The sequence below is a fragment of the Acomys minous genome (assembly GCF_964271855.1).
Source record: "Acomys minous genome assembly, chromosome: 13".
Classification (NCBI taxonomy): Eukaryota; Metazoa; Chordata; class Mammalia; order Rodentia; family Muridae; genus Acomys; species Acomys minous.
The window spans coordinates 34,091,844-34,107,622 of NC_140495.1; the positions used below are offsets into that span (position 1 = coordinate 34,091,844).

Genomic DNA, 15,779 nt, shown 5'->3' on the forward strand with positions numbered 1-15,779 from the left:
GTAATTTTCCATGCATATAATGAATATAAAACCATGTTGTTAATTATCTTATATAGAAACATAGTCAAATTGTTATGGTTTCTGGCACCCCCAGTGGCCATTTACAGGATTATTGGAGAATTATTTTTAAAGCTTCATAACTGAATCACCACTCCTGTTGTCACAATGTAATTGTAAACGGGCAGCCCTGCATACCCCAGGGAAAGAGCATCTGCCTGTGCTTCAGAGACACTTAAATCATTACAAAGATGACTGCACAATTTCTCAAAATTCCATTATGGCTAATTATTTTTATTTTTCTTAAGGAAAATTATAGCATCAGCTAAAACTTTGAACACCAGATTTCATATGTAAAAGAATTAAGAAAAATTTTAATTAAAACAAAAGCAATCAGGATATGAACAAATAGAGAAAAGTAAATTGTAACAATAACAAATAAAAATGGCTCTAGATGACCTTCAAACTTAATTTTCTTGTGACCAGGATAACACAATGCTTTCAGTGTCTTTCCTATTACCTACCCAAGTAAAGGAAAGCCACATCTAAAGAAAGAGGTAAAGAAGCAGTACTTTGTTAGATTTAACTATTGTATAACTAAATTTGCTGCTCTCTAATTCAATCCCAGGATGCCCTGGGTCTGCATCCTTCTGATGTTTCAGGTCTCAGCTACAGCTATGCTGTGGATGCCGAACACATTCTCACGCTGCACTGTTGCTCTTAGGAAACAAATGAAAGCTCTGGGTCAGCTATGGTTCCTGTCCCCTAGAGCCTCTACTTGGAGCTAAACAAACACAAAATAAATATCAACGTTCGTAGCAGTCTAGGAATCACTCACACAAAAAAACACATATGAAGTCTGTAACAAGTATGAAACGCTATCAACAGAGGAATCTTTGATCTGCCCCAACTGGTACTGGTATTTTATGGTCTTTCCTACTTAACTTTTCCATTTCATAGACATTTTAGCTAGATGTATGCTAATCATGAGAGTTAGTATTTAATATATATATATTAAATATATTACTGTTGAGCCTTAAGAATTCTCTAGATATTCCAATATTCAAGTATTTCAGCCAGTATGCCACAGATGTAATCTTGGATATGCTTCTCTTTAGTTATGTGAATTTCAGAAAGCTATTCTTTAAATATTAGTTTCTCTACAATGTGATTAATACTACCTACTTTATAATGTTAGGAAAACCAAATAACATTAACAACAACAACGCATGTAGCCATGCCCAGCACAAAGCTATGAAAGCATAACTAAAAATAATAAAGTCTAACAATTAAACAGGGTATCAAAAAAAACAAAACAAACTTGGTGAGTGGCGTACCGTATAATTCAGTGTGGCAAACATTTGAGCCTTATCAAAACGTTTTCAGATTCAGACCTCGGTTCAAAACAGTGGCTATTCACTCCGTAGACACAGTAACGTTCATCATACATACTTTACATCAAAGCTATAGCTATTACCTTACAGGACTACTGGTAGGTTATTAGTCCATCAAAAGAACTGAATGCCACAGCTGACCTGAAATAACTGTGTCAGCCCTAGTGAGCGCAGGTGAGATGAGGCTTCATGGACAGACAGGTTGCATCAAATGCACCATACAAGGCCTTCTAGATGCTTGACGTTTAGTGTGAGTTCAATAAGAAATCACTGAAGGACTCTGAATAACGGACTAAGCCGGTTATGTCGTCAAATAATGGCCTCTTAAACTATATAGACAATGTGCTAGAAGAGGACACGTGAAGAAGTAGGAGGCGAGGACAGTGGTTCAGGAAATAGCGCTGTGGGTCAAGGACATCAGCCCGTAAGAGTTAGAGAAGTGAATAGGAGGGAGGCATGTGTCTGACAGTAGCGTTGACGTGGTCGCCTCTGTATAGGGAAGAGAAAGCTCCACGATTCCTGTCAAGTGATTTCATCCTGCATCGCATAGTGCAGTGGGAAGTCTAGGTAGAAGAAATAGGCACAGGCGGAGAATAAAATCGAAGCTTCTGGGGAGGAGGGGGGGACCCCGTGGGCAGAGTGCTGAGGGCCAACGTTCAGATCCTGGGCACAGTGAGAAAGCTAGGAAGGAGCAGCAGGCTGCAGTAACCCCATCACTCAGGAAGGCAGAGACGGCGGAACCTCGGAACAAGCTGGATAGCTAGACCAGCCACATCACTAAGCTCTGGGTCCACGTGAGAGACCCCTGCCTCAGTATATAAGGTGAAGAACAGTCCTGGAAGACATCCAGCCAGCAACCTCTAGCCTCCACATACATGCACACACAGGTGTTCCCACACACTTGTGAACATGCATACACGCATGCAAAAAAAAAAGCAAGGCTTCTGTCTTACATTAGAGATGTTTCTGATGTGTGGTGGTGGCGCACGCTGTAAGGAGATAGAGGCAGGTGACTCTCTGAGTTCAAGGCCAGCTTGGTCTACAGAGAGACGTTTCTAAGATAGTATGTGAATATTTGTGAATTGGATAGTTGTATATAGAAAACTAGAGCTCAAAGGGAAATTCAGAACAAGAACAAATAGGATTTTTGATATTGACTAAGGTCATATCCTTAAAAACCTGTTTTCTTCAATCCAGCAACACTCTATGAGAAAATTAATGATACCATTAAGAATTGTTTTTGTCACCTGGAGTGGGTGGAGGCTGACTTGGAAAACCTAAAGAAAAAGAAATAAGGTGGAAATAAGTCCCTAGAATAGACCGGTATGGGGAAAGAGAACTCTCAAGAACAGGTTGGTACAAAGCAAGGTGGGGTTTTTGTTTGTTTGTTTTTTGTCCCTTCTCCACCCAAGTGGATTTTATTTTATTATTTTTTACATAATTTATTCAGATCACATCAAGGTGGGTATTTTGGAAGTGGCATTTTAGACAGAGGATTCCACAGCAGTTGTTAACTCCCACAGACAGCAAGAGTGCGACGTGGGAATAAGCTGGTGAGGCTTAAGATCAGTAAGAATGGGTGAGGCTCCAAGTCATATGTCGGAAGGTGAAAGAAGAGACAGTGGAACAAACAAGACAGATGAGGATGGTGCAGACACAGGCGTGGCTTACAGATTTAGTGAGAAGGGGATGGAGAAATTACAGCCGCATTGAATCTATACTGAGCAACAGACAAGGGCATTTTCTCATAAAGGCTGCCTGGAGTCAGGGGAAGGACCAATGAAGGAAGAAAGGTTTGGGGTAAGTGAGACAACTCCGGGTTTGCATGGACAAAACTCGTTCTTGTGACTTGGGAGTTTGGGTTCTTAAAAGAACAAAAGTTTCAGCGAAACGGTGAAGGACGCTAATTCGGGAATCCAAGTGGAGGTCGGGGAGTGCAGAAGATGGTCTTCATATACATTAGGGCCAGAATCTGCTAGTGAAAAGAATGCAGTTACTAGTTGAATACTCGGTTGTTGGGAAAAATAACTGTATGTTCAGTGAGGTTGAAATGAGGCCACGGGTGAAAAGGTCCCCCCAAACTTTGTCAGTTGGTACACCAGGGGAAGTGTCACTGTCATTTTCTTTCACTGCACTCCTTCAGCAGTTGTCTAGACTGCGTCTCTGTGTCACACTACCAACGTCCTAAGGGCAGGGTCTGTGCTCACTCGACATGTACTAAAAACAAAACCATAAACTGAATTAAATTGACTTGTAAATCATAAGAATGAAACAACGTTCCTAAGGCTCCCACCAAGCGCTCAATAAACAGTAGCTTAAAACAGGTCTGTGTTGTTATAGTTTTACAGGATAGTTTCTGGAGTGTACAAACTCGGATGACAATATGCATTGTTGAGTGAGAAGTTCAGGCTGGAAAGAAGGAATTGCGTCCCCCAGATGCAAGGTCCTTTACTGTTTGAAGATTTTCCTTTTAGTCCTCAATGGTGTCTTCTGAGTTGCAGCGTGTGCCAGTGGGTGGGTGTGTATCCAGAGAGCTAGAGAAGGGAAATGAGAAGATGGCGTGGGAGAAATGGGGGGGGGGGGCAGGGGGCGAGTGAAGAGAGTGCAAAAACTCAAGCAAGCCACTGTAGAGGAGAGCTTTGAAAAGTAGGCCAGAATTCAGTGCTGGGCCTTAGTTTTCCCCATCTGTAAAATGAGTCCCCATTTCGCAGAGGCTTGTTTGGAGGGTTGAGTTGTGTGGGCAAGTCATAATCTCAAGAATGTGGAGAGCGTTTGCCTAGCCTGCATGAACCCCAGGAGCCCAAGTGCTGAGCACCATAAACACAGCTCTAGGAGGTAGAGGCAGGAGGAGGATGGAAGTTCCTTTGGTTCGGGGTCAGCCTGCAGTAAGAGGGACCCTGCCTCAAAAACTAATAAATAAACTGGGCAGCAGTGGTGTCCACCTTTAATCCCAGCACTTGGGAAGCAGAGGCAGATGGATCTCTCTGAGTTTGAGGCCGCAGAAACTGCAAGGGCTGGGTTGCCCAGAGAAACCCTGTCTCAAAAGACCAACATAATAATACTAATAATAATCTGTTAAAAATATAAAACCAATAATAAGTTGAGATGAGATGGCAAAGGGTCAAACATGCAAAGTTGCACAGCCTTGGCTGAACTTCACCACATGCTCACAGGCTGTTGTAGCAAACTATGCCAAAATAAATGTCGGGGGAGGGGATAATGTGTAAGGATGGATTTGACGTGTTTTGGAGAGGAGGACTCACGTGGAGAAAGAGGACGTGGAGGTGGCATAAATTGTCCTCTGACTCCCACCCCACATGCTCTGGCATACATACACTACATAAATAAATGCACAAAAAATAAAAATAAAAAAAGGAAAGAAAGAAGAAAGGAAGGAAAGAAAGAAGAAAGGAAGGAAAGAAAGAAAAGAAAAGAAAAGAAAGAAAGAAAGAAAGAAAGAAAGAAAGAAAGAAAGAAAGAAAGAAAGAAAAAGAAAGAAAAGTAGGATATCAGAAAAGCCAGAGCTGCTGAGCTGGTGCAGCTGTCTCACTGAGAATCTTGGTGTTGTGTATTGTCAAATGCTTGTCCACTAGGTGGCAGACGTCTCCTCTCTTCTGACACTAGAATTATTTCTAGCAGGTTTGTGTTTCTATCACAACACTCACACGTGGCTTAATAAGTGAAGGAAAACCAACCTCGTAAATCGTTTTTCAAAACTTTCAACCTGGAAAGCAGCGTTCAAATGAAAACGGCGTGAACGGCTGCAAAAAGGAGCAGTCCGTTAGGGAAGGATCAGCACCAAGGAGTTAAACTACAACTCCCAGGAAGGCCTGCGCTGGCTCCAGATTGTGCGCTTGCGTCTTTATCTCCGCGTCCGGCTAGCTGAGCTCAGGTTTTCACGGCGGGAAGGGAAAGCGGAGTGCGCGCGCTGCTGCCGGACCCACGTCCCTTACCGGCCGCCGTACCCTGCGGAGCCTTGGTGGTTCCAGTCTTTATTTGCAAAGTCACCAGAAGTCTGACAGCTCTTCTGGCTGTTTCGCAGGTCACGTGGCATGCAGAGTCACGTGACACCCCGGAGCCCGCCGGTGGAGGTCTGTTGCCCTGACAACAGCTGGGACTTTGCAGGAAAGCGCGGGCTCCCCGGAGCAGGTAGGTGAAGTGCTGTCGTCTCTGCGACCACGTCTATGTTTCCAGGTTGTACCTCAGGCCCGGTCTCCGAACTTTGATTTGCGGGTCACTCCGCTCTTCTGCCAGGACTCCAAGTGGGATGCGTCTTTGCTTAGCGCCATTCCCCAAACCTGCGCTTCCTGCAACCTGGACACTAGACAACCTGGCCTGAGGGCCCGCCCTTTCGTGGTGTTCCCCTCAGTCCAAGCTGTTTGTCCATCTCCTTATCCTGACACGTGGACCTCTTGCAAATAAAGACTTTAGGTGTTGCCCTGCAGGTTGGAGGGCACACTATGCACCCTAATCCTCCTGCTGCCGTCCCTTAGAAAAGGAAACCAGCATTTGTGCTGCCCCTAGGGAGTTAAAACCGAAAGTTGGGGCTGAGCTGAAGATGAGCTCACAGAGGAGTTGAGCTCTGAGCTGCGAGTAGATTTCGCTCACGGTGTTCAGGGTATTGTTTCTGTTAGCCTGCCTTTGCATGGAAAGAAACATAATTCGTAGTGCAAATTATTAACTTTGAAGGGCTTTTTACGTTTGCTTGGTGTGTTTTAAGACGGGGTAGTACTATGTAGCTCAGACTGACCTGGAGCTCAGGCTGGAGCCCTGGCTGGCTTCCGACTAGAGAGCCTTGTGTCCCCTTCGTTGTAGGGATTTCAGGTGTGCACTCTCAAATTCTTTACTCTATTCTGAGTCTTATAAGCTCCCTTTATGTCAGGAAACACCCCAGCTTTCCCTTTATGTCAGGAAACACCCTAGCTTGTAGAAAGACTATTTTGCAAAACAATTAATTTGAAAATAAGTCAAGCAAGCAGCACAAACTGTACTGTGCTTTACCCCACCCCCCCAAACCAAAAAGTCTCCACTTCCTGCCGTTGTGTGTGTGTGTGTGTGTGTGTGTGTGTGTGTGTGTGTGAAGACCTGGTATCTGAGAGATACTAGGAGACACATTTCTGAGAGGTGTTAGAAAATACCCTGGAGCCTACCTCTTAACAATTGCATGAAATGTAACTATGGATCTTGAGGGGAAAAAAAACTAAACAAGCTGCTTTCCCAAGTCAGTTCGCTTCAATGAATTAGGACCCCACTAGCATAACCTAACTGTAGTCTTATACTGTCTTAATGGGATTTCTGAAGTGTAAAGTAGCGTTGTTTCAACAATGATGTTTTCTTCAGGTGTTTTCTTTTCCCTTCTGTTTTTGTCATTCAGTGTTTCCAATGCTGTAAGTGCTTCTAGGATACTTTCCTTGAGACGTGGAAATTACCAACTATGGCCTACTATTCCAAAGACGAGCTTGAGGAAGAATTTGAACAGTTCATGAAGGAGGTGAGTGCAAACCTCTAGAGCTTTCTTACAAAGTTGTCTCATAAGCCCCGTCCTTAGATGCTTTCATCTGAAAACCATAAACCGCCTCATCAGCACCTCCCTCTACACCCACCTACAGAAGATGCCTAGCAGCCCTTAACTCGTTCTTATTTCAAACGCTGGCACCTGGCAGCTCAATGCGGTCATCTCACCCTATGTAGCCCAGCAAAAAACACAAACACACATACACACACACACACACACACACACACACACCAACCACCCACCTCCAGGAGAGGGAGAAAACAATGTTTGTGGTACAGACATTTTGCTCAAAGATACAATTCAGTATCTGGTTTTAGGAGAGTGGTTCGACCCAATGTTTTTAAGACTAGCCTTTTTATCACTTATAATTCACAAACCATACAACTCACCCATTTAAAGTATATGACAACTGGTTTAGAATTACATAACCGTCAGCGTAGTCAGTTGCAGAATGCATGCGTCGTTCCTAAAAAGAAACCTCTAATCCTTTAACTGTTCTTCTCAACGCCTTGTCCTCCCCAGGCCTCAGGCAGTCACTAGTTGCTGCTTGGCTGCTACAGATATTCATAGAAACGGAACCGTATAGTATGTGTGGTCCTTGAGGTCTGGCTTCTTCTCTGACTTAGCGCAGTGTCCTCAGGGCTTATCCATGTTACAGCGTGTCTTGGCATCATTTCCTTTCAGAGAATGGATTGCCGTCCTGTGCATATACTGCATCTTATTAAGTTTTCAGTTGACAGACACCTTGGGGTCCTTCTGCTTTTGGTCAGCCATGAATATTGCCGCTCTGAATAACTGCAGGTGTGACTGTGGGCTCGTGTTAGTCTCTTCTGGATATCTGCCTAGAAGTGAAATTGTCTGGTCATATGCTTTCCTATTCCCGCCAACAGTGCATTCATTTATGAAGGCTATGATTTTCATTATCTTTCTTAATACTGATTGCTGAGGGCCAGGCTTTTGTTTTCATCTGATGATACTAACCTGCAAAGAAGCGTACAGGAGTTTGAAAGTCAGAACAGCTACAGTGTATCGGATGGGTGGATGCTGGGCCCGTGACTTTTTTACTTTTGCCGTAGCTCCGAGCGGTCAGTGGTTCTACTGCTGTGTGGAAGCCAAGAAACTGGGAGATTTCAGTGTTGTAGTAATGATTAAAGACCAACTGGAAATTAATATAGATACCAGAAATACAGATTTAAATAAAGTGTTTTGTTTTGTTTTGTCCTACCTTTCCCCTTTTCCTACCCAAAAGACAATGAATTCTTTTTGAGCGCTTTAAACGTTGAAACCCCATCAAGTTGTTGCCGTCTGTTTGTCAGGAGGAAATGTGTCGTCTGGGAGCTTTAGATGGTCACCCCACTATCATCCCAATGGATGGCTGCATGCAGTAGGGAAAGCAGACAGTCCTCACAGTGTCGTGGGTCAGTTTGGGTCCCACTTGGTATCACTCTTTAGTAGTTGCAACCGGGGCAGTCGTTTCCCCTTCCGGTTCCAGCTTTTCATCCATAGTCTCTTCAAGGTTGTTTAAAGAATGAGATAAACCAGGCGCAGATCCTGACGCAGAGAAGGCATGTGATGAACAAGAGTGCTTCCAGGGCGTGTGCGAGGGGGTATACAGTAAGAACAGAAAAGGACGGTGAACATAGGTAACAAGAGATCCCGTGTTGGGGAAGTGGGCTCAGGAGCACCTAACTGTTCGCTAGCTGTGTGTGAGGCCGCAGAACTGAAGAGGAACCGTGGAAGGACGCTATTCAATCCGTTCCCAGTTAGAGCATTCCGTGAGGTGTCTGTTTCCACGGTGTGGTCAGTGCAGGACCGATCATATTTTCTTTGTGGCAGGCATTTAGAGAGCTGGGTGCTGGAGCCATGGTGCCGAGCAGGGAGGGGATGGGGCAGAAGGCTAAGGAAGCGCAGCTGGAGAGTTGGGGTAGGTAAAGAGCTAAGAAATGGCGAGGCAGAGGGGCCCCTCTGTGGCTTCTCGTTGAGAGTAGAGGGGGGAATGTTGTCTTTTGAAGCAGGGAGGAGTTCTTGCAGAATGGGAGTGTGGAGGCGGGATAAGGAGAAGGGTGGCCTTTAGTTCTCTTATCTCAGAAGAGGGGGGCTGCCTTATTGGCTGGAAGGGCGGGGCTGTTGGGGTTAGAAAAGGGGTTCAGAATTGTAGGGTTTTTTTAAAGTATACATTATTTCTTAGACTGTTGTTCACGTAATTACTGAACTGTGAGAGAACGGAAGGAAACTGGAGAGACTGATACATGCATGTCTATTAATATATGGGGCAAGCTGTTTATTTCTGTGGCCACTACTCCTTCACCCGCTGAGGCGCTAGAACTCTGTGTTCTCAAGTTATTGTAATAAGTTTGCTCAATTGCCATTTGTTCTTAGGCCCTAGAAAATGTCCAGAATATAGGATTTATCCTTTACTTCCTTCTTTAAACAAGTATATTGATGATATTTTCTTATTTTGTTATTGTACTGTCTTAGGGTTTCTGTTGCTGTGAAGAGACACTGTGACTACTGCAACTCTTACACACACACACACACACACACACACACACACACACACACTCATTTGGGGCTGGCTTACAGGTTCAGAGGTTTGTTCAATTGTCATCTTGGTAGGAAGCATGGCGTCACACAGGTAGACATGGTGCTGGAGGAGCTGAGAGTTTGCCACCTGGATCTGGGTCAGCAGGAAGAGAGTGACACTGGGCCTGGTTGAGCACTTGAAATCTCAAAGCCCACCCCTCAGCGACACACTTCCTCCAGCAAGGCCACACCTCCTAATAGTGCCCCTCCCAGTGAGCCTAGGGGTGCCATTTTCATTCAGACCACCAGGGTATAGGTATATTGCTTGTTTAATTCTAGATATGAAGCCAGTATTCAAAGACATCTGCTTAATTCTTAAGTTTGGCCACCTATGCTTGGAAATGGAACTTATATATTATTTCTTAGACTGTTGTTCATGTTACAACTGAACTGTGAGAGAACTGAAGGAAAGGCGTCTGTAGGAGTGTCTGGGATTTTGTAATTTGAAATGTGTTTTCAAGTGTAATGGTTTGTATCTGATTCAGCTTTCAGATGATTCTTTTGAAAATTCAAACATAACACCTAGACAACCTAAAAAAGAAACGAAGAATACAGATACAGTGCCTTGGTGGATAACTGAAGATGATTTTGAAGACGATGGTAAAGCCTGCTATTTTGTTTTGTTTTAAATCATTTGACCACAAGAGGTCAGTCGAGACTTTTAATTCTCAGTTGTTATTGCACCATTAAACTGTAAAGAAAAGTAATAATGGCATGGATTTCTGAGGTTTGAGTTATTTTCACATTATTCTATTTTGTTATACATTATGTAACTGAGAATGTCTTTTCCATTAATTTGCATTGAGCATTCATATATATTTAAATTAAGGAGATAAAGACATATTTATCATGTATAATGATATAAATAAATTTTAGGTAGCTTAATAAAATAATCTGTCACTATATTCATGTACCACATAAATAAGTAGAATATGGCATCTCAGTTTGCTAGTAAGTCACGAAAAGCAGTAATTTACTTCCTCAACTCTAACGGATACATTCATCTTCTCTGGCATGTGTTTATACTTTTCCAGGATGTCCCTAGTCACATTTTACAAATGCACTGTGACTTTAAGTGGTACTTATATATATAGTAGGTGTGCATCATATGTAGTGCTGTCTGTGACTTGAAACAAGTTACATGTGTATGACATAGACTTCCTTCGCATGTAAAGGAAAATGGCTGCTACTGTGTTCACAGCACCTGTGGGTCAAAGTTAAGCACAGTATTGCAGGGTAATAGCGTTTGTATCTCTCCTGTCTAAAGGAAGATTTTACCTATGGCTTTTATTGGTGGTGTTGTGGAGTTTGTTTGTTTTTCGTTTCGTTTTCCTCTCACAAGACTGAACCTGGTTTCCCTAAAGTGACAGTTGCGGTTCTACACAGTCTGATGGCAGCCCTCCTCTCTACCTCATGTGATCCAGCCCCACTCAGTTACTCTGCCTCCTGGAAACACCTCTGGGTGCCCACCTCTGTGCCTGACTTCTGAGCCCGTGCTTCCCTGCTGTCATAGCCTCCCTTTCGTCTTCCTAGTCCAGCCAGGCTCGGCGTCTCTGCACAGCCCCACGGCAACCCTGCTAGCTCCCAGACAGCACAAGCGTTTTCTCCGTTGAGGGTAGAACCCCACCGGGGCCCTCCTGTGTGGCACTCCTAGATTTGGGAGCTCTGTGTGGATGGGAAGCGCTTTGTTTCTCACGTCAGCTTAGATTTCACAGCTCTCCTTAGTATTTTGCTGTTGCTGCACTTGTTTGTTCGGTTGTTGTTTTTAATACTGCAATACATTAAAGGAATTTCTCAGTGAAAACTCAAAGGTGATTTCTCATGAATCTCCAAACCGTACAGAAAAGCTGAGTACGCCTGTAGTTACTAGAACCATGTTTCCCGTTAGTGTTCAAAAAAGGATATTACAGGATAAGGTACGATGAAAACTGTTGCCAACGATTTGGGACTTAATTAGCATGGCAGCCATTTTTTTTCTAGAAGATACCAAATCAGAGAAGAAATATGCAAATATTCCAAAAGGAAAAAATAGCTCCTTGAATAAAATAGCTCCTACTTTCCTGTAGCAACTAACATTACTGGTTGTTTTTGAGAGGCGATCAATGCACAGTAGGTGCAGTTAGTAAGAGGAGCAGGGAAAACGAGGCAGGACGCAAACCCTTTAGACTTCACTAGACACGAGAGAGCTCTACTGTACTCCACCCAGTAGCAAGCATTTAGTGCATTCTGTGTCACAGGCACTATTGTACTCACAAGATGAGAGTCCCCATCAGATCAAAGAAGCTGCTGAGAGACCTGTAAACCCATCCTGAGGAGAGCGATACAGTCATACCAGTCTTGAGCAGCTACCATTAAACATTAAAACTGAGAAAATTCTGTTAGAATGTTGCTTTTTTGATTTTTCTTTTCAGTTGTCATAGGGCTAGTAGGTTCTGCCTAGCAAGTGAAACTAATTGTCTTGCTGGTCAGTAACTAACTTAGTTACTGTGAGCTTCTGTTGTGTCTTTTCTGGTGAGCCTGTTTGTCTGCCTCGCTTCTCTTGAGCTCAGCTGAAGAGCCAGAGTGAGAAGTTGCCACAGCAGCACCCCAACTGTGCTTCGCACTTAGTCATCTGCAGTATCTGTGGATAGATCTCGACTCCCTCTGCACAGCCTTGTGGAAATTACAGTCTGATCTAGTAAGACCATTAGTCACATGAAGCCATTAAAAAGAGAACTTGATTCTTCGTTATGTAGCCAGGCGTGGTGGCGCACGCCTTTAATCCCCGCACTCTGGGAGGCAGAGGCAGGCGGATCACTGTGAGTTCGAGGCCAGCCTGGTCTACAAAGTGAGTCCAGGACAGCCAAGGCTACACAGAGAAACCCTGTCTGGAAAAGCCAAAACAAACACACAAAAATTTGTAATGTAAGTGTCTGATATACAGGACAGCTATATGGGGACCCTGTGAAAGGAGTTTGCGACCCACAAGTTGAGAACGCTGAGTATCCTATCAGTGTCATCACGGCCAAGGATCTGCTGACGTCCTCTCTGCTGACCCCGGCTGGCTGCGATGGATCCTGAAGCTCTGTGTAAAGGGACACAGCATAATGAATCTTCTGAGAACTTCACAAAAGCTATTGACCTTGATGAAATAGTAGTAAAGACAACAAACCCTCACTGGAAAACAAACAAACAAACAAACTTGATTCTTGAACCCCAACAAGGATCTGTGTCAAGTCGATAGCTGAAACTAAATAGGACACAAATCAATTAATGAAACATTTTTAATAGGTCAGTTAATTTTAGCTTTAGAAAAAGTGTAACATTTAAAAAAAATGTTGTCAGAGACCATCATACATCCCCCAATAATATTGTATATATCCTGCTGTAAGACTTTCCCATTCTTTGAAAAATGATAATTTCAAAGATGTTCTGGTGTTTTCTTGAAATGATTTCCATACCAACAAGGATTTTAGCTATACCTCGCATTTGTCCTTGAACCTGTTCCCCCCCCACCTGTCCCCCCCACACACACACACCTTGAGTTTGTGTGCTGGTTCATACTCTCCACAATATGTTTCAAGCGGCAAAACTGGGTAAAGGAATCTTATGCAAATTTTAAAATGAAGGGTACTATAATCAGATTTTCTTCCGTGAAGCCTAGGTCTAGTTGTTTCTTTAATGTCAAGTGACAGATTTGTAGCCATTATGCATAAAATTAATAAGACAGTATTCTTGTGTTGGCATTATTATGGTCAGAACAGCTCCCTGAATACAGCTACCTGAATATAAATATGAATACCAACCTATAAAGTCTCATCCCCAGGGCTGCTTGGAACAAATGTAAGCTATTTGAAGACAAAGAAGCCTTCCCAACCTATTGTGGACACAGAAGAGGAGTCTGCTGAAAAAGTTCAATTCCTTAAGAGCAGTGGAACCTCCATCTTAAGTGTTGACAGCTTAGAAGTGAATGGTGAGTCGGGAAGTCACTGTTGCTGCACTTCAGACACTTTTATAGCTGTGGACTCAGCTCCTCCATAGCTTCCATCACCAGATCATATGGACAGATCATATGATCTTCCCGAAGAATCAGATTTACAACTTAGAGATGAAGTCAGCCTTACCTACATCTACTTGGTGGGTGGGAGGTTCCTGTACAGTGTCAATGAGAGCATCACTTAATTTTATCAAATTTGTACATATTTACAAAACATATTATCATTCATTTTCTCTGTAGAATTGGTGGTTTCTGAGCTCCCTCATAGCACCCTTGGTTTAGGCTTGGACACATTAGAAGAACAAGAAGAGAAAGAGCAGTTCTTTGCCAGGCTTGAAAAAGGCTTGACGTCTTCTATTGATTATTCGAAATTAAATCAAGAACTGGATTCTGATGACTCCACACAATTCAAAGCTTTGCATAGGTAAATATAAGAAAAATATTAACTAATTTTTATGCTTTTCTATATTTTCATATGTGCATGACTTCTAAGAGATGAACGCAGACAACAGTAAGTCTCACCTGGTTTGTTTTTATTTTGGTTATTTCTGTGTGGAGGCCAAGGTTTGGCAGGAGACATTTTCTTTAGTTACTGTCCGCCTTATTTTCTAAAACAGTGTCTTCAGTGAACCTGGAGATTGCCAGGCCAGCTGGAAAGACTGGCCAGCAAGCTTCTGGGATCCACCTGTCTGCAGCGCCCCATCGCTGGGATTACAGGCACACAGCACTGTGCATTGTAGTTTCCAGGCACATGAACTTAGGTCATCTTCCTTATCTGGCAAGCACCTTACCAACTGAGCCATTTCCCCACCTCAGATTTTATCCTTAGAACTGTGTTCTGTATTCATTATAGTCAGGTTTTTTCTTACGGATGGATGGAGTATTTTGATGTATAGTCGAGTCTCCATTCTGCCTTTAGATACCTGAAATTTCATACTAACATACTATCAAAACTAATAGTAGTAAACTGCCAAGTCCTTGTCAGGAAAGACATTGGCTTTCTATGGACAAAGGAAAATTAAAAACCCAGATTATTATTATAAACTTGGATGTTTAAAAGAGGAAGCAAAGTCCAGTTTGGTCTGTGTCTTACCTCTGTGTGTGGTAACTCGCTTGGACCTCCTTTATCTAGAAATCCCCCTAGGCCAATATGGTCACTCTCCAGCATAGTTGACCACTGCCATTCTCCAATCTTAGCTAAGGTCTTTAATTCCCTTAGTCTAGCTATCCATATAGTTGTTTTTCTTCTTATAAATGAAAATCATGTTTTTTAGGATCTTAAGAACACAAAGGTAGAATGGGAAGAGTTGGGAGAATCAATGTGTGGATGACTATAGCCAACCATCGGGATGGATGCTTGCTTTCTAAGACAGCAGATAAAGCTAGGAGCCAGGCTGGCATGGACTGCGGGGTTCCGAGATAGTGGTGTGCTTACGTGCTTCCAATGTTGTGGCTAGTGACAGTTAACAGGAAGACTCAGTCTGAAGCAGTGGCCTTTATTTCTCACAACTATTCCAGGACCCAGTTTAAAGCCCTGTCCTAGTTACTTTCATCTTGCTGTGATGGTTTCAACACTGTGACCAAGACAACTTGTAAAAGGAGTTTAGTGGGGCTCAGTAAGGTCAGGGCATTAGAGTCCATGGTGACAGAGCAAAAGCATGGCAGCAGGAACACCCACAAGCTCACTTCTAGATCCACAAGCATCAAGCAGAGAGAGCTAACTGGGAATGCAGGGCTTTTGAGACTTTAAACACTGTCCCAGTGACACACCTTCTCCAGCAAGGCCACACCTCCTGATCCTTCCCAAACAGGTCCAGCCGAGGAACAAGTATTCAAATGTGTGAACCTACGGGGGCTATTACCATCCAAACCACTGCAGGCCTCTATTCAGCTTCCATTAAGAGTTAAGTTGCTTATTGATATATAATTGCTATTTTTATTTTCTGGAGTTCTGTTGTTGATTTGGCCTTCCTGTAAACTTTACTTAATTCTCCTCATAGCTCATAATTCCCAATCTCTAGTGAAGAAGAGGTGCCTCGTTCATAGAATGATGTGTATATCTACTAATGCTCACACATAAAAAATTATATGTGTTTTTGTTCAAGAAAAATCATGTTCTCTATTGATTATTTGTGCTGATACAAATTAGTTTCAGGCTTTAAGAATTTTTTGTTTTCAAAACATTTTATATCAGCCCAATTTTTAGCTTTGGTAAGAATTTGGTAGAACAATGGTACTTCAGAAGTCATAATTCTAGAAAATGTAAAATATATACTACAATATATATTAGCCTATAATAATACATGTTAAATGT

The 15,779-nt window shown here is 42.9% G+C and overlaps 1 protein-coding gene across 3 annotated transcripts in view; it reads left to right on the forward strand.

Annotated features, from left to right (window-relative positions):
• Nucleotides 1-5,288: 5,288 nt before the first annotated feature.
• CEP162 (centrosomal protein 162) overlaps nt 5,289-15,779 on the forward strand; it is a 70,356-nt gene continuing 59,865 nt past the window's right edge. For 2 of the 3 annotated variants that reach the window (XM_084754947.1, XM_084754948.1), the window contains exons 1-5: nt 5,289-5,540; nt 6,766-6,882; nt 9,975-10,089; nt 13,295-13,441; nt 13,706-13,889. In XM_084754947.1, the coding sequence (XP_084611073.1) occupies nt 6,826-6,882; nt 9,975-10,089; nt 13,295-13,441; nt 13,706-13,889 (503 nt within the window). In that variant the 5' untranslated portion in view covers nt 5,289-5,540; nt 6,766-6,825. The remainder of the gene's footprint in view (nt 5,541-6,765; nt 6,883-9,974; nt 10,090-13,294; nt 13,442-13,705; nt 13,890-15,779) is intronic. The other variant, XM_084754949.1, reaches the window with a different exon arrangement.